The 19247-nt window shown below is 40.0% G+C and overlaps 1 protein-coding gene across 4 annotated transcripts; it reads right to left on the minus strand.

The window, feature by feature from the left end:
* Positions 1 to 89: 89 nt before the first annotated feature.
* Positions 90 to 17673, minus strand: glyr1 (glyoxylate reductase 1 homolog (Arabidopsis)). 4 transcript variants are annotated; one of them, XM_035181197.2, is made up of 16 exons: positions 17548 to 17673; positions 16112 to 16148; positions 15931 to 16010; positions 15707 to 15845; positions 14479 to 14589; positions 12083 to 12166; positions 9167 to 9220; positions 7983 to 8033; positions 7640 to 7713; positions 6490 to 6589; positions 4987 to 5097; positions 4785 to 4886; positions 4539 to 4701; positions 4265 to 4444; positions 3960 to 4084; positions 90 to 3466 (listed from the first exon to the last, which is right to left on the minus strand). In XM_035181197.2, exons 1-16 carry the CDS (start codon positions 17583 to 17585, stop codon positions 3392 to 3394), a joined length of 1524 nt encoding a protein of 507 aa, XP_035037088.2. In that variant the 5' UTR covers positions 17586 to 17673; the 3' UTR covers positions 90 to 3391. The 4 variants fall into 4 exon arrangements, with proteins under 4 accessions (XP_035037088.2, XP_035037090.2, XP_035037089.2 ...); XM_035181199.2 differs by lacking the exon at positions 12083 to 12166; XM_035181198.2 differs by lacking the exon at positions 9167 to 9220.
* Between the last annotated feature and the right edge of the window lie 1574 nt (positions 17674 to 19247).

Consider the following 19247-nt stretch of genomic DNA (forward strand, 5'->3'; position numbering starts at 1 on the left):
GGTTTTGTGTGGCATTGAAAGGCAAATATTACAGATCAGATATAATCTCCAGAGCAAGATCAAACTCAGTCAGTTCTTAAACATGCAAATGTCAGTAATCAGGAGAGAATTTATTAAACAGCACAAAAGTCTTGATATCTCCACATGTACACAAAATCATCCATTTCCCCAAAACCAAAGTTACACCCCCCTTTCTTCAACAGGATTCAAGTAATTGTCATTTCATTGCAATAATCAGCCAGATTAATAATAAGCCACATATGAATAAACCAATTACACTTTAACAATCTACAGTATTAAGCCAGAAAGATGTTAGTCGCTCTGTAGAGTCAAAACCAAAAAGAAGTTGCTTTCATTAATCCCAGTTATTGTAGATATAAAATAAACCCTACTTAAACTAACGCTATTTACATCCATCTTCTAAAAACACTTCTTTACACTGAGCCTAAATGAAAAACCTTAAATATCACTCGTTTGGCAAAACAGGTTTCTGGATTTACGTAAAACAAAACAATGATTCTGCTGAGAGAAACTATAAGAAAGTTATTTACAGTTTCAACTTGTTAAGAGTAAAGGAACAAAACACTGAGGTCTTTTTCTCCTGCAGGGGGCAGTTACAGTTTGGGTCCTCTAACTGGGCCAACGCCTCACACTGTCTTCATGTCAGTGGCAGAGCAGCAGGGCTACAGCTAGCTCCTGTTTAGAATCACTCAGTGACCAACCCCACATTGACAGTGGGGTCGAACACTGATGTGCATTCCTCTTCTTTTTATTTGTATTTGACAGATTTGCAGTGGTATCGTGATAGTGTGATAGACCCAGTCCTGGATCTACTTCCTGACACCACGCGGGGCAGATTAGATCTGAGGTGGAGTTGGCCAAATTGACGAGATAAACAAAACAAGGAACAAGGGGCAACACCCCAAACTCACTCTGCAAGTATTCCAACACATACCTTGAGTTACTGAACTCTTTCCTGCAGGGATAGAACACCTCTGGCAGAGCATGCACAACATGTTTTTCTGCATATGTTGGACATTGTCATGTGCATCTGCAGACTTATCTAGGGCATGATTCATGCGTCAGCGTAGAGGTCTTCACAGGTCCACAATTTTGAATCCTTTCCAAAACAGGCCACCACAGAAAATTTGTTGAACGTAAATTACATTTTTAAAGTAAATGACTTGAGGAAAATTGCATGAACTCTGAAAGTTGTGGTTACAGACTAATTATTATTATCAGAACAGCCTGCTTGGATCTACTGGGATGTGACACATACTGACAGAGAGCCGAGGGCTTGAAGAACACAACATGCTCCAACCTGATCAAACTCAAAATAAAATGGAGTCAAGTAGAGCACATCGGTATCAGTCTTTAGAGGTCAGATCTCAACATAAACATTTGAGTTCATAAAATAGATCTGCTCATATTGGCTTCTGAACATGCAACAGATTTCTTAAATAACAATTCAGTACATTTGTGTTGCGATAACCCCTTTATAGTATTTTGCATATATTAGTACAAAGATCACGTAGAGTCAGTAACAGTGACCTCTAACACACCTTTAGTATTTCTTTACTGACATGGGTTGATTTAATCAATCTGTAATGAGCCTTTATCAGCTGATAATACTGCTGATGTATCAATCAGTCAGGTTCCAGAACTGAATCAGGTCTTGTATGTTAAGAACCCAGTGGACTTGTGAGGACCTCTACTGTGTGGTGAAGATGGACCCTCTCTGTCATGTGATCAGCAACGGGCCCTCTCTGTACTTCACCTGAAGTGTTTTGGAGGGCGATGTAAGAAAGAAGTGATAAAAGTAACAATATGGAAATGGAACAAACAGTTAAGTTAAAGTGTTGTTTGTCTGTGTGTGTGCTAGAGTGATAAAACAGCTCCTCAATAAAAAGTCCCAAGTGAACTGAGGATGTTTTATTTATTCCAGTGCCAGTCTTTAAGACTAATGAAACATTCCCACCACTGAACCACATCAAACTGTTTCATTAGTTGGTCTTTTAATCTGAGATTTTTGCCCCTTGATGCTCTAATCTTGGCCTTCAGAATTTAGCCATTTATACTTATAACTTAGCAGAAACAACAACATGACACTTGGGCTTAATCATGAACTTCAGTTAAAATGCAACTCAAGAAGTGGATTCATCTCGTTACAGGTTAATATATTAAAAAAAAAAAAACTGTAGAACTGAGAACTCTTCCAAACAAAACAATGAAGGGGTTCTAATGTGGGAACCTCAAGTCTTGAGTCATTTCAATTATTACTGCATTTTAAGGCCTCAACACATCTGTTGCTCTGTCCTTTACCGCTTCAAGAAAGAGTAATCAATAACACCAACGTAAAAGCACACATCATGTGGTCAAACACAGAAACAAGCCATATAGATACTGCACCAAGAAGACCTGGAAAAAAGCACAAATAAATACATCTATCATTGAAAGACTTGAGGGGTTACAATATTAAGGCAATGCAGTGGCATGTTCTTGGTGTTTTCTCTCATGGAATTCTGGACGATTAAAAAGAAAAGCAAATATTACACTCAATTAAATAAACTCTTCATTTGCACATTAACAAAAAAAATCTTTAGGGTTTCTGTATCCACTCTACCTGACAGCATTGTCTCTGGACCGAGTCTGACACGCTGCTCTTCACAGTAGCAATGCCCCGACCACCTCGCCCAACACCCTGCGTTACTTCTACCACTTTCCTTTTTTTGAGTTGTCAGAAACCAGACAAACTGCTCCCACAGCAGTAGTACAACCTCGTTTGGAGCAATCTCATGGTGTGTTCAGATCAAAATAGTTTCCCCATGCTGTGATTTCATTCTAAATCAAAGCAGTGAGGCAAATTTGTGCCGGTGCACATGAACATGTGTTTGCTGAAATTGAGACATTTTCAATTTGAGCAAAAGAAATGGACAAACTTATTGTCATCGTCTGTGGACAGTGAGTTCTATTATAAATCTGTACTTTATAGAAACAGTAAGAGTAGGAGGACCAGGTTAAATCTGAAAATACGAATGTGAATACAGCCATCATTTTTTCTTTACTACAAACAAAGTCAGCACAACCCTTCTCTGCCGTCTCCAGTTACTCCACAAACAGTCCAGGGGCCAAACTCACATTTGGCCAAAATCCACTTCGTGTTTGTTCTGAACACACCATTACAGGGTATATTCCCCCAGTACAGTCAGTACAATGCTCAAGGTTTCCTCTAAAAAATTAATTACAATCGATGACTTGTGGGCAAGTAACATGGCTGCCATTGGGGCTAAATGAAAGAAAACAACTAGAATTGAAAATAAAACTCAGTAAATAATGAGGGAGAAATAAGAAGGGATTAAAGACTGGTCCAGGGGATAGGCCACACCACACTCTAGTGAATGTAGGCTCGGTAGACTGCAGAAATATCATTGTCTGACTGGTCCAGTGCCTTAGCCCTCTTGTAAACCTGCACAGGGACAGAAAGCAAAACAATAGTTTCAGTTGCATTGCAGAGTGTTATTAAAATGTTGCAGGTTTCATAACTTTGAGGGGGGGCTGTGCTTGAGCAGTCTTCCATATAGATGACTGGGATACTGATACCCTCCAGACCCATTAGAACCCTAGAAAACTAACCGAGCCCGAACCGAACCCAATGCAGTTAATATGAGCCTCACCGAGTTGTGTTACCGTGTCCCTCACAAGTCTCCCACCCAGCTCATTTAATCTACGAAATTACAATGTTTCCTAATAAATTCACTGATTCTTCAGCAGCCAGTGGAATCTACCTGATAAATTTCAACTATACAAACAAATATCCATGTGTATTTAAAGGAGACAGGCCGTCTTTTCTCACCAGCTCAGAATAAAGAAGAAAAGTTGTTTTGTTGTAAAGAAATAATTAAGACATTAAGAAAGCGATGCACCTAAAATTGATAATAAATATAAGAACAGAGTGGTACCTCATTGGCAGCCGCAGCCATTGGGGTTGGATGGTTGGCCATGTCGCCCATGGAGATGGCCAGCCTCAGATCCTTCTGAATATGTTTCAAATAGTAGTCTGGTTTAAAGTTGCCCTGTAAAATATCTGGAAATTGCAGGAAGAAATGTTATTATATGACTACCTTCAAAAATACGTCACAATATTTTTTGTTTAGTCAATGGCCTCAAACTCTCAATCTTAACATTGAAATGAGAAAATGAACAAATAATGAAAAAAACAATAACTTGTGTCCAGGGTTCAGGCCAGTCATGCCAAATTACTTACTTTGGCATTTCTGGTCCACAAAGGTGCTCGCCATCTGGCCCTGGCACAGGATGTCCAGGAAGGTCTGCTGTGATTGGCCAGTGGCCTGGGCCAGAGTAAGCCCCTCTGCAATGGTGGCCATGAAGCTGCCCTGCACCATGTTGAGGATCAGCATCATCCTCGCTGCATTCCCTGCTTCACCTTCATTTAAAAAAAAAACACACATTTTCACACATAAAAGGAAAAGAGAAATACGGAACAGTCTCAACCCAAAAAATGAATATACATAACCTACCTAGGAAGAAGGAGGTCTTGCCCATGGCCTGGAAGCAGCTGCTGCAGTCCTCATAGACTGTCCTGTCACCAGCTGCCACGATGACCAGCATCCCATCATTGGAGAGCTGCTGGCTTCCTGCCACTGGAGCCTCCAGGAAACGGCCGCCCCGCAACGTGATCACCTCAAATTCAAACATTAAAAAGGAACTTAATACAGAAATGCTTATTATCTTATCATTTGGATTTTGTGTGTGTTGGTGTATACCTGTGAGAGTTCTGTGATGGTCTCTGGGTCAACAGTGGACATCTCCACATAGCATTTCCCTGGCCTGATTCCCTGCAGCACCCCACTGGGTCCGAGCACCAACTGCAGAGCAACAAATACAGGCGTAGAAATGTTTTTACCCATAATCCAGCAATTCACACCTCAGCAGTAATCCATTTTGTGTTGTTGAGATGATACTTACATCCCGGGCAGCCTTTGGGTCAGAGACGCAGGAAAAGGTGATGTCACACGTGGAAGCCACCTCTGCAGGAGTCCGGCCTAACCTGGCGCCCTCCTGAATGAACAGGTCACACTGGAACACAGCGAGCAAGGGTCGTTAGCGGCAGAAACATTGAATTGACATGATTGTTCAACAGGTTCACGAACAAGCAGCCTCATTCTTTTTCTCTGCCTTTGGCTGCATCTACAGTGATTGACATTTTAAGTGTAAAACTAAAACAACCACTTCTCTGGAATGTTCATGAGAGGTGGCCCAGCAGGCAGACAGGAAGTAACCGATCAATTCTGGTGCTGAGATCATATGTTTATGTGCTGCCGAGATCACGATGAGATTTTTGTTTACTCCACAATCTACACTAGCGTTGGCCCTCATCACAAACACTCTTTTCACTTCTTTGCCGATGTCTTCTACATGTGTCGCATTGCTCATTCATCCAAAGATATTTGTAGTCTTTGTTTATTTCATTTCTGTGCTTGTGTTAGACACATCATCATTCTACGGAGCTTTTAGTAGGGGGGGCGACCCTAACCCTTAATTTGAATCTGTTACCACAATAATATGAATCTTATGCATTTCACCCTTTAGTCTCTCAGCCTTTGTGAATGAGTGGTCTTGAGTTTCACTTGAGTCGGTTTGAATCCAGTGTTCCCCCTACATGCATTTAGCAGTGACGGAACACACATTTCATAAAAACAAGCACCAAGGAGGCCCCTCGTGAGAATTATCGACTAATCATACGACAAATGAACTTGATAACTTTGGTGACCTCGATAAATTGCACATTGTGTTTACATAAGAATGTCACAGACATTTAGTGAGTTATGTCTATTCTCTCTGTCACACACACACACGATGATTTTGCATCAAGGAAGACAAGTACGGTCAGAAATGTAGTTGCACATAATATGCAATACTGTTTTTGTTCTATTTGTGTATTTTCTGTGATACACAAGGAGGATTTTTGCAATTTATTTTTATTTGTGTGTTGTCTTTGCTAGCAGTGTGTTGTAATGTATAGCCAATAATTTGACTATTTTATATGTATCTATATACTAGTTTTTCACTTAATCTTTTGTATTTATGATTGTAATGACTGTAGATTAAATTGTCATTACACAGTACAGGCACGATCCAATGAAATTAGGTGGGTCTAACCAGAAGTGCAATCAGCAATTAGATACATATATGATATATATAACAGTATATACAGAGGTGCAATGGAATGGGTTGGATATGGGAACAATGTTTTGATAGTACATAATGCTTCTATAATATAGACATTGTTCCAGATTTCTTTACCGTCACGGCTACAACTCAATCCTGGGGGGGAAACACTGATCTTTATAATATAATAATATAGTCATTTTAAAATGTGAAATGTGACAGAGATAATTAACACTGCAACAAATCAAAGATGTTAATCAGTGATGGTGACGTTTCCTATGGGACAGTGACTGTACGCACCTTTTCTGCTGTGCGATTCCACACGGTGACCACGTGACCCATCTTCAGCAGGTTGGAAACTATACCACTACCCATCAGCCCCAGACCCAGGAACCCTATCCTGGAGGGAAAAATCAAAAAGAAAACCGTTAAAACACAGCAAACAAATAATAAAATGAAATACTCATTTACACTCACTGAGTAATTTATTAGGTACACTTATATATCTGCCTAACTTTGCACTCAGCCAATAATATGGCAGCAGTGCAGGATATAAAACCCTGCAGATATAGGCTATAGGCTTGCGTAGGTCAGTCACATGTGAAGACCATCATCATTTCCCCCCGAACCACTACACTGAACGGATTACAAAGTAGCAGAAGAAGCAGATTTGCGGGCTGACAGGATCCTGACCGGAGAAATGCGCTTCCGGTGAAAACAGCCCGGCGGCTGCTCGCACAAGAATATTCGCTTCGCGGCTCTTCCGCCTCCGGTGTGTCCCTGGCGTAGCCGGGCTGGAGGCACTCTGACTCGGCCAGTGGAGTTCATGCGAAGCGCCTGGCCCTACAGTCGATTTTTTTTTTTGCTCAATGCAGTTCACTCTCATGATTATTTGTGAGAGAATTACGGACATTCGTACGTCACTCATATATTACACCCCCCCCACGAAAAAAATCGAATTACACAAGTCACCTAAATTGATGTTAAAAAAGCGGGAGTCGCCAAAAAGCGACTAATTTCTATGCCTGTGTGCTGCTGACAAATATGCAGAAATGTTGTGATGCAGTCATGTCAACATGGAGCAGAATGTAAAAGGAAAGTTTCCAACATCTTGTGGAATCAATGACAAGAAGAACTGTTGAGAGCAAAGGAAGGATCTACCTATAGTGTTAGTCCTAATTGTTATGGACGTTTTCTGGAAGCTGCTGAAAGGAGAACTCAGGCAGCAGCTGATGTCTTATGCAAAAGAGTTTAATGTAGACTTGATGCATCAACTTTCTCTGACTCATTTTCATATACAAAAGTTATTATTAAGAGGAAGTTTCTCATTATAATGATTAGGGGATAATTTTTTCTCTCATCACGTTTGCAGACATGGCTTTCCAGCTAAATTTAGTAAGTCATTTTAATAATGGTGTTTAGTAATGCTGCAGTGAGCATGTGTTAATACCTTTTATCTGTGGGTGTGATGCTGCCATTGATGGCTGTGCTGTCGGCTGCTTGGATAGATGTTGACCCTGTGTCCTGCACAAACACATAAGAGAAATAAAACTGTCAATATCATACTCAACGGGACAAAGTGGTATCATGTGTTGCGACACATTATGCATAAAATAATGTGAAATTGTTTCGAAGAGTACAGTTGAAATGTAAAGCAAATCAACTTGTACAAGTAAACAGATGGTTCAAGTAAATCACTAAAAGTTTAAACATTTTACCGGGTACTGTAACAACAAATTATTAAAGTTTAAACATTTTACAAGTTACTGTAACAAAAAATGATTTTACTTTACCTCTTCAATGATCTTCAGGCGCTTGCTGATGGGTTCCATTGATGAGGCTGGCTGTGGGCAGGGAGGAAACAAAACATTCAATTGAGATGTGGATCAGGTTAGTTGTCTAATCACTTTCATCAACAATGTTAGACATTTTTATTAATTTCTCAGGAAATAATGCGTGGATATTAACAGAAAAGTCTGATATATTTATGGTGTGAACATCTATGAGTTTGTGCATTTTGCTGGAGACGACTCCTTTTTCCATTATAAAAGCGACAAAGTATAGGATTGTTTCACTTTGGTGGAGATGTGCCCTCTAATGAATGCTTCTTTGACTTCTGTTCTTTATGTTTATTATTATTATTATTTATCCACATTGTTTGACTTTATTTTCTTGCCTTATGCCTGTCCTTTGCAAAGCACTTAGTAACCACTAGTTTGTGGTACGTGCTATATAAATAAACTTTGTTACAACTGTGCCAGTGTTGTGTATTGAGTGCCGATTGTGCAAATCCCCTGTAAGCTGAAAAAGGAGGACGATTTATCACTTTAGCTGCAGGCTGTTTCGGTTTAACTGTTCCAGGCCTACATTGGGGGCGAGTTTCTGGTGGGGGTTCACACTGCTGCTGCTATTGGCATGCAGTTGGGTGTGTCTAGATAGAAGAGACCAAGATAACATTACGTACTACATTAACCTCCCTACTGATCGAATCAGAGTCAAGCTGACAAATTCAGAGCCAAACTCGAGCCCACAGAATGTCAGAGACCCCCGCTCAGATCTGGTATTAAAATCCACCCTGAGCGATCTGATCCCAAGTGGTCAGCGCCAAGTTCAGCTCACGCTCAAATGCATCCCGAGATCTGATCCCTCAGTCCACTTTCAGAGGTGGTGTGGGACGTGGCCACATTCTTTTAGAATTCTTCCTGGTCCACATTAAAGGGCCTTCTTCTCGGCTGATGTCATCTGCCTCCTAGATTTTAAACATTTTTACGCTTCTCAGTGTCCATACGTCGATTTGTTTTCTAGCCCCAATATCAAAACTGATCACCACATATTGTCTGATACTTTTCTTAAATTGGTCAGTTGCACAAGATCCAAGGAAAATAATCTTCATGTTCAGGTTGAGACAACAACCCCTCCCTCTAACTGAAAGAAAATGTGTAGAAGTGACAGTGTTGGGCAGCATGTTTCCTCGTACCTTCTCAGACTGGCTCAGAAGGAAGTGATGGAAATGTGGGTCGTCCTTTACAGGCTGCAACAGAACAAGAGTTCAGTGGGACAGTGTTCTCTTTGGATAGAAACCCCGTGAGCTTGCATTGCACAGTGCTGACATGTCAGGGCTCTTTTTACAGTGTGCCATGTTTTCCTACACGTCTTCCCTCCCTTCTTCCCAGAGCATGGTTTTTAATTTTAAGAGCATCATTTCTTCATTTCATGTTCTGACATTCTAATGTTTGCCCTAAAAACCTTGCCCTCTTTTAGACACCTTCTGCTCAAGTGCAAATGTTCTCTGCTCCTGCTCATAACTGTTTGTCTGCACTATGGCCCTGTTCACACCAGGCATTCACATGTGTCTCGGGTGATGCGATTAAAGTGGATGGGTAAATTCCCCTAAGACACATTGAGATCCGATCACTCAGACCACATTCTTTTGCAGAGTAAAGGCTGTGTCCTCGGACTAAGGTGACGCATTCAACCCAGTTGTCTGGACATTTCCAGCTGGTGCTGTTGGGAGAGATCAGAGTTTTGACGAAAGCCTGTGAATATCTGAATGTGAAATGAAAAAACAATATTCTCCACTTTAAACTACTCTACCCTTGAATACAGATGGGTAAGAAAACTCCATACAGTTTGTGGTAAGCAGTTCAATCAAAGATCTAAAAATGGGACTAAGCCCTGAGGTGTTGATCATGAAAGACCATTTAAAACTCTCTCTCTACAGTAAACAGAAACACTAATGAGAAATGTGTGTGTTCACAATTCATTCAGGTAAATAAAAAAAGTCTATTTGCATTGGCTGAATATCGAGTCTCACACCAAGGTAAACAAACAGTTTTCTATTCAAAAGAGCCAGAGCTTCAACTAACAAAGTTCTTCAACTGACAACTGTGTTAATAAATAACTGACGTTTGAAGTTGCCTTCACCGGTAATGTCCATAAATTCTGTTTTAACATCAGTTCATTCCAGTTCTACACTGATCTGATACTCTTCCAGCCAAACTGTGAAAAGGAATTAAAATTTTTAAAAAAAAAAGGTGTATAACAGTGTTGTCTGAAACCAAACAACTTTGATTCCAGTAACTTCAGATACACTGCACCTCTACTTAAAATGACCCATTCAACCAACACAGCCAGCCATTATCTGCTTCTTCCCATGCAAGTGGAAACTGGTTAGGTTTGAATGACTCCTAAATACACAATTACATGCTTTCACAGTTCCACTAAACAACACTTAATTAAGTGGATTTGGATGTGCTAAGCAGCCAAAAATGTATTTCCCGGTATGTTTCATTATTGTAGAGGAAATGGTTATGTTTTACATGGGCTGATACAATTCAAAAGCCCATGAAGCAGGATGAGAGCAGCAGTAGCTGGCAGTACAAGCTCTACTTGTTGACTGAGTTGTATTGAATGACGCAAAAACTACATTCAAAAGGGTTTACAGCAGGGGGGCTGCACTGTTTCCAGTATGAACAATAACTACTTATAATAGGTCTGTCCACGAATATTGTAAATTCAATATGGAATTTGTAAAACAACATTAGGTTATAACAATGAATATTCAACTGTGGAGAAAAAGAGCACTAGTGCAGCTGTCTGCCTCACAACTTCTAGCCTCGCGCCTGCAGAGAATGAGTTGCACTGCCATCTAAGACTCCTGTTCGGAAAAACTCTGGTCAGAAGACAGCAGAACTGTGTGAACCCCATGACAATGTTGCACACAAGCTATGTTCAGTACATTATGCCACCACAAAAATGTGCAGCCATGAGTGTGGCCTGATGTCCAAAACTCTTACACTACATTTACCACAGTCTAACTCAGTCTGTCAACATATTCATTCTTTGCGTCTGGTTTTGAATGCCCTTCCAGGGCTAGTCACACAGTCCTACCAGACCTTACCCCAACACACCTTTCTGAGCCACATTTCGGTTCCTGAGCTATGACTGAAAAGGTTTCCTGCTTACTGGCAACACAAACAGCGCCGCACATATCTAATGTACATTACACTCAACTCTGGTGGCAACACACTCTCTACATGATAAACTCAATGAAGCACCTGGAATCGAATAGATACATTTGAAAGCAGAGGGATGCTCCGTGTTTGACTGCTTGTGTGACCTCATGACGAGCCAATCAGACAGCAGTTGTCTGCTGATGACGAGTTTGGACTATTTTGCTGTATTGAGGTCTGACACGCTTAATTATTGTATTTGGTTTAGGGTTTATTAATTATGTGATTTAGTTATGTAGAGATTTGCACTTTTATTTTTATATTTAAGTTAAGTAAACATTTAACTGCCAATTTGTCTTAGCATAAAAAAGCAGTTCCTATTGTCAAGGTTTTTTTTTAAAAAGAGGATTATAATTATATATTATTTATAATGCTAAACATTTAGACCTTTTGGACTTGATAAGTTCTATGCAGTTTTTGTGCTGCAAGTGAAACAGCAAACTGACCATTTTTGATGTTTGTGTGAAAATGCTTCCACTGACATTAAGAAGACCGGTTAATGATTCATGTATTTGCAGTTGCAATGTTTCTTTACATGCACGTACACAAACCTGGTGGTCATACAATTCAGAACAGTTTATCCAGGAATGGTCATCAACCCTGGTCCTGAGGAGCAGGCTGCTAATAGAAGGCAGGAGGCTAACCTGGAAATCAGGTCAACTCAACCAAACCTCAGCCTGCTTTTGGGTCTCCACATACAGAGTTGGTGACCATCTCAAAAGCACATGTCAAATAGACAGTTGTTGAGTTGTCCAGAGTGTGCACCCAACAGGTCAGAAGGGAAAGGTCAGCAGTTGTTGGTGAGTAAAGCCAAAGGTTAAAGTTCAGGTAGAAGAACAGCAAGGCAAGGCAGGCTTTGTGGGAGAGGGGGGTTCACCTACACTGCTTTCCCATTTGAATCCTGAGCCAGGTCCAGCCCCCAGCCTCTCAATAGCGGATGGCTCGGGGTCAGAGTCAGTCAAGTCCTTAAGGAGGAGAGAGACACATATTCACCTTCGAAATCAAAGGGTGAATTTGTTGCTGGTCTACTGTAGTGGGGGACTTTTCACTTGTACGGAGGAGACAATGTTGAGTGGATTCCATTCACCTCCACTGTTTAGGGCAGAGGCAGAAATCCCTGGACACACAACACCCCACTGATCTGCACGGATAGATACCACTATAGACAGGGGAGAAAACCCTTTAGGCGTGGTTACTGATGTCAGGTGGCTGTTGTTCTGGCAACATTAGCCCTGCAGCCCCTGCTGCTGTGATACTGCAGGTATCACGCTGGTTGACAATCCTGTTAAGTGAAGATGACTGAGGAATTAAAAAACTGGATTATGAAAACATATTGTGAGGATGACAGCTGATGACAATTCTAATGCACGAACAACAGAATGCAAAGAAAAGATAACTGATGAAACCTGACAAATATGTACTTCAGCCTCTGTCTTTGTATTTTCTGTGTATTTTAACAGTCTAGAAATGATTTAACATCATATCAGCTTTTACACTACATTTCACTAGTATATAACAATACATTCCTAATTACTTTATTAATAGGTTTGTTGTTGAATTTTATTGAAATAAACAATAGATTCATGTCAGCAAGATGGACGTTGCAGCTTTAGAGCACTGTGGTTAGTGTACCTTACCACATGAATTATATATCCACATTCACTTTATAGGTGACAGCCTGCAACCTCAAAGTTAACTTTATTTTAAGTAAAATCAATGACCACAACAGTAAGGAGAAAATGTTTATGAAATTAATTTTTTATTTTATTTTTTTATTTTTTTATTTTAGTCTTTAAGACCTGCAGACACTGTTTAAAAAGCGGAACAAAACTCTGCAGGACCAGTCTCGTGGTATGGCTAAAGAAATCGACGCCAGGACAGAACTGAAGAGGGGGCAATGCTATTTAAATCTTGTTAATTTCCCCTGCACTGTGAGGCCGTGTGTTCTATTCCCACTTCTGCCTGACATTGACAAATCTCCTCTCTGTAAACACTAATGAGGCCTGGAAGCACAGACTGTCCTATGGTCTGTACTTCGAAGCCGGAACTGTAGTAATAGTGGTACGGTTAGGTTTAAGTATTGAGTTTTCAGTCCTATGAAGCTGGTGCACTTTATGCTAATCTGCTAATAAGAGCAGGTTAAGTTTGAAATAAAATTTTAAAAAATCAATCAGTTCACTGGAAAACTAGAGTCAGTGCAGCTCAGAACAACTAAAATCTCTGATGTCAGACTGAGCTCATTGCACATTAATTACTCCTCTCCTCTGACATCACCTAAGCTTCTGTTTATGATTGTTTGTTCATCAAACAAAAAGACATACAAAAAAACTCAGCAGGGATAAACTTATAGAGATAAAATCCCTATGCTCATTTACAGTGCATCATTGGGCAGACTTTAAAAATCTATAATTATTTGAGTTGGTTTTCTATTGTAGTTATTTGATCGTGTTATTTATATTGGTTTAAATGTCACTTTTGGATATCACTGTGACCAAGTCAGCCTGCTGGTATCTGTGTTTCTTTTCATATCATATTCAGAACTTACTTCACTTTTCTGATGATCATGCTTATAATAAACAACTCTGCTCCCGCCACATAAATGAGCTTGTAGCTGGATAAGAAAACCCTGGGTTAAGTCAGACAGCTGATAAACAGCTTCATAATACAGGTTAACCTAGACAGTGTCAATGTTTGGTTCAGTGAAGCCAGAAAACAGACCGACATGCTGGGTATGTTGAACTGTCTTGCAGTACTGGTCCCTGGTCAGCAGAGACGTCTTGTGTATAAAAATAATGGTTCCTGTTGTTAAGTTTGTTGACGTCATTCCTTGCTGTGAGCTTACATTCGCTCAACAAAACAAATTTAACAGCAATGTTGGTAACCTCTGACAGTGGTTAGTGGCTAATTGGAATTAAGTATCATCATCTGAGCGGTGCAAAAGTTGAGTTCCATGAACATTCCTAGAAGTGGGAAAATGGCTTATTTATTCATTTTTAACATCGTTCTTTTAGTGGAGACTGGATGATTCGACCACAGATTTTTGGGAATCAGACCATTGTCTATCTTGTTTTAAAGGTGAACAGAGCTATAGGTCACATATATCATTCTCACAAGAGGATCTTAGGATTGCTAAATGCTGAAAAAGGATGGGGCTCAGAACTGACAAAATCTAAATCTATTCAGTGAGTCACCCTCTCTTTTAAATGCCAAATATTGAGAAACTCTTCAACTTATGTTGACAGATATTTTTTTTTTATCTCTTCAGTGTCCAACTGACCTTCTCAGAAGGGTCCTTCAGTGCACTAAGATCCTCATCATCCTCCTCCAGTATTTTCAGTGGCTTGTTAGGGGTCTTCTTTCCCTTTGAATCTCCTTTACCCTCTGAGTTCTGTCAAAAAACACACTATTGGTTAGTGCTACCTTTTCAGCATGGAAAGAGTTGTGAGTCGTTATGATCTTGTGAATGTGGCAATGCTTTCAATAAGGCCGGATTGGGCAGGTCCGGGTACACTGAACGTAAGAGAAAAGAGCTGGTGAATGCAGGGGACATTTGTCCACCTGAATAAACATTGGCTGAGACTGAATGTGATCCTGACGAGAATTCCATGACTGAGTAGGAGTCACTGAGATGAGTCTCACTTAATTGCTCCTTCATTTTCAGCCCCAGTTTCCATACTTATTGATTGGACAAAAATCTAAGAGTTATGTTGATTACTGATCAATTGTTTCCGGTACTTTGAAATGAAGGGAAGTATTCAGCAGATTGATCGACAGTGAAGATAATGAGCAAACATGTTCCCTATATGTATTTATTTTGGTTGTGCTGTGGCATAACAACAGGATTGGGTATTATTGCAATGAATTGTCATGTTTACCTTGGTAACAAAATAACTTCTTCTTTAACACATCAGGCACCAGATGCGCCCACTCTTATCCATCAGAATTTACTGAACATTGTCCGCTGTTAGGAATACTTTTAGGGATTTGTTTTCTAAAAGAGAAAATCTAAATAAAAAGAGATTGTGTTTCATTTATCTGGTGAAAATTAGCTGATCAATACATTGAGTAAGACCATAAAACTTTTTGTTGTCTCATCCACAATGCAGATGACACGTATGTTATTCATGATGGAGGTGTGTAATGGAGCCAGGGCTACATGCAAACAGATGATGATGCTGATACAGTTCACTCTGTTAGCTACTCAACCGATATTTTCAATTATCATCAAGAATGTGCAGATTGCAGATCCCCATCAGGATAATCAAATCTAAAATTCTCTGACAAATTACATCTCATAAAAATGTGAAAATCGTGCCTTGCAAGAGGTATTTTGTGTCATACTGTACATTTTCTTTAGAGTACAGCCACTGTACTTCAAGCTGCATGTCCATAAAGTACAGTATGCCTTCAACATACACCAGTCAGAAATTTGTGTATTATGCAAATATGTATTTGAACCAGTAATCTATATTGAAAGCAGAATCCATTTCACTTGAATGTCTCACCTGTTCTTTTCCCTTTGCTTTCTTTAGGAAGTCTTCCACTGCATCAACCGCCTGCTGGAAGCGCTTTCCTTTATTTATCTTGATCATCTCCTCTTTGTGAGCGTGATAGGGCTTCAGCTGTTCTACTTTAATCCAGGCACTGCACAGACAAACAACTTTTAGACATTTGCTTGAGAAGACACTGCAGTCTCAATCAGAACAAGAAGGTTACAATTCAAACTTACTGGTCTTCAGTTCCAAAGAATTTCACAAAATGGCATTTTTTACCCCTGGGCTTTTTCAGGTCCTTTGGGGGGCTTACTACCTGAAACGTGAATAAAGGTTTTAGTGCAATATCAGCATAAGTGTCATGTAAATTGTAGTATTGATTTGAACCAGCTAGTGTGACATGTCTTTGGTCCTTACCTTTCCTGGCCATGGTGGGTAACGCCCGAGCTTCCCCCTAAAATAAGAGAGATACATTTAGCCATGGTAAATGTCTTGCGTTTATTGCTGGCACCACAGAACCTATTTGGTACAAAAATATTTTTGTTTATAATACAGTTTCTGATGAAATAAAAAATGTGCTGGTTTTAGAAGGTGAAGTTCTGGTACAGCTGCTCGTGTTTGGACGACATTTGACTTCAAAGGTCTGAAGACTTTTCTTTAAAATGTGTTTTAAAGAAAAGTCCATATTGTTTTGAATGTGTACCAATGTACATTATCAGCACATGTATTAGGAAGGAAAACAAAAATACAGGTTTCTCCTGGTTGTCACAACATGAGACAAATACTGGGCAAAACAAGCAGAACAGCAAAACTGTTCAACTGTATTTCACAACTAGAATACACAGAAGAGACTGAATGGGGAAAAAACACAAGGGGGGAGCAGTGCTGGCTTAAATAAACAGTGAGGCACATGTTGTTAGTGTGTTTATCCCATGGTGCTTTTCATTCGGTGTTGTTTGCCTTTGTGTGCTCATAACAAGCATCTCCTGTTGACATGTTTGTAACAGGCACGTGTTAAGTTGAATACTGTTCTGAAACAGCCAAGTGCGAAATTAGATTAAATTCTGACAGCTGATGTTGCCAATAACAGGAGCAATACAAGCCGCTTTACTTGCTGGTGCTGTGGAGCTTTGTGATCATATAAACATTGTGATTTTACATCGGGTTATTTATTAAATGTTTACCTAAAAAGGATCACGTGGTCATTCTCATCATCGATGAGTGGAATATTACGGTTTAAAGAAACGGATAAGCACTAATAAGAAGTCCTTTATTAGTCCCGCAATGGGGACATGTGCAATGTCTCGGGACGTGGGACGCCACCACACAGGACAACCTGCCCCTCTCCCCCCCTGGTGATACCAGCGCCATGAAGCTCATCTCCCGCACAGATGAGCCTCGTCTGCGGGTTAAACCTCAGCTCGGAGAAGCGGCTGCTCCACTTCACCCGGAAGCCGAGCAGAGCTACAGAGGAGGTCCGCTGCAGCTACGCAGCTAGCAAAGCCCACAACACGTCCACAACACGACACAGTACGGAGTGTTTGACGGAAATAAACAAATGCACACGTCGTCGAAAGACAAATAACGACAACAAACGAGGCTGTGTTCGGATTAAACGGTTTCCTTCAGTTATAAAGCCTCCGGGTCGCCTGGCCGCTTGCTAGCAGCTAACGACGGCTGCTGCTGGCTGAGTCAGCTCGGTTAGCAATTTGTTTGGGTTGACTATCATCTGACCAAGTGCGCGTACGCGTCCGCGAACTACGCCTGTTCGAAGCCCACCGACACAAGCATTAGCGCTGAGCTGCCGAGTGCGATACACGGAGTCATTTCACAGTGTTTCAATGTGATCTCACCACACTAGGTCCCCGATCCTCAGATGCACCGTCGCCATCTTACAACTTTAATAAAAACGTCGCACTGAATGAGGAGGAAGACAACACACACCCACTAATCACATGCGACGACAAGCCGTCCCTCCCCACGTCACTTCCGCTCCGCTCTTGTGTCAATCAGGAATTTGACTTTCACCACTGTATCGATGGACGTGTACCTTGTTAGAGGAAGAGCAAAGAACAACAACAACAACAACAACAACAACAAAACAACACAAACAATCTAATGTAAAAAACGGCCGAATGTTTTTGTTTCACTTTCTGTTTTAATGGTTCCTAATTTTCCACCTCTGCGTATTTGTAATTCTTTGGTGATGAATGCAAAATAAGAAATGTAACATTTCACTGCACAATTCAAAAACATTGAGAGAAGCTCAGATTAAACCAATACATTTGTTAATGTCCCTGACTGTCGATGTCTGGAATAGCTGCTTTTAAATGTCATAATTGTTTTCAATGACTTTAAAACATATATCAATTTATTATAACATTTACATTCTTGAAGAGGTGCAGTAATGACATTTGTAGTTACCGGTGTTATGGACAGGCTTGTGTGGACCACAATATAAAGGCACCGTGATCAATACATTTAATCAGGTACAAATATCTGAACAGCTGACCTAAGCTGACACCACGACTTATTATTTATTCATCATTATTTAAGACTTGGAAGCTATACAGTATATGCCTGGAAGACAGGTGATCTCATTTTATTTTGATTTGTATTTAATGCGATTATTCTTGTTATGTGTTTTTAATTCTGAATGCAATAAAAGTGTAACTCTCAGCTTTGAAACTGCTTTCTGTATAATATTTACACTGGCTGTCATCAAAAGAAGCAGTTCTTCTTCCTTCCACTCCACTACATTTTAGAGGAACATATACTTTCATCTCTACTTTGAAGTTGAAGAAACTACATAATGGCTTTTATTACATGAAATAATATTTCATGAAAAGCTTTTAAGATACTTCACATCTTTAATGGTTAAATCATTTAATGGCGTAATAAATCTATGACTTCTTAACACATCTGTCAAAGTTTTCTCTCTGAACTTCTTATGTGGTTTCATTTCAATAAATCATCCAATTAATACGAATCTCACCTTACCAGTGATGGAGCCCGGCTGTCGAAGCATGATTGGGTGTTATCAGGGAATTTGTGACTTGTACACACTCTAATGCCTAACCTAAAATGATGTATGACTTATATTATACCTGACCTGACCTATGTTTCACAGATGGTTGACCTGAGAAGTCTGAAAGCCTTAGCAGTAGAACTTTAGATTGGATTTGTTTATGTTAGGAGATGGGATCCTGTCTCTGGTGTTGCGATAAGGTGAACATTGAGAGTCTGTATCTCATGAGGATAAAGCACATCACGTCATGATGCAGACTGCTGTCTGTTCCTTCCCATTTGGTATAACACTGAAATGCATGTTTTTTGGTTGTGGTGGACAACGTATTCAGATCCTTTACTTAAGCTATGTGAGAATATCCACTTCATGATATATAAAAATACACTGAAGTCCTGTATGAAAAATCATATTTGAGCATAAGAACATACATTTTGGTAGAAAAAGTGAAGTTTGGAATATTAAAGTAAAAATACTGGTTTGATTCCTTAAGACTGAATATTCAATATGACATTAGTAGATAATTAA

This window comes from Hippoglossus stenolepis, chromosome 16, assembly GCF_022539355.2.
Source record: "Hippoglossus stenolepis isolate QCI-W04-F060 chromosome 16, HSTE1.2, whole genome shotgun sequence".
NCBI classification, from domain to species: Eukaryota; Metazoa; Chordata; class Actinopteri; order Pleuronectiformes; family Pleuronectidae; genus Hippoglossus; species Hippoglossus stenolepis.

Coding starts and splice junctions, on each gene's coding strand:
- glyr1 (XM_035181197.2), bottom strand. CDS start 17,585: ATGGCGACGGTGCATCTGAGGATCGGGGACCTAGTGTG. Junction 16,149..17,547: donor AGGATCGGGGACCTAGTGTG/GTGAGATCACAT, acceptor CTCTTATTTTAG/GGGGAAGCTCGGGCGTTACC. Junction 12,167..14,478: donor TGAAGGACCCTTCTGAGAAG/GTCAGTTGGACA, acceptor CTCCTCCTTAAG/GACTTGACTGACTCTGACCC.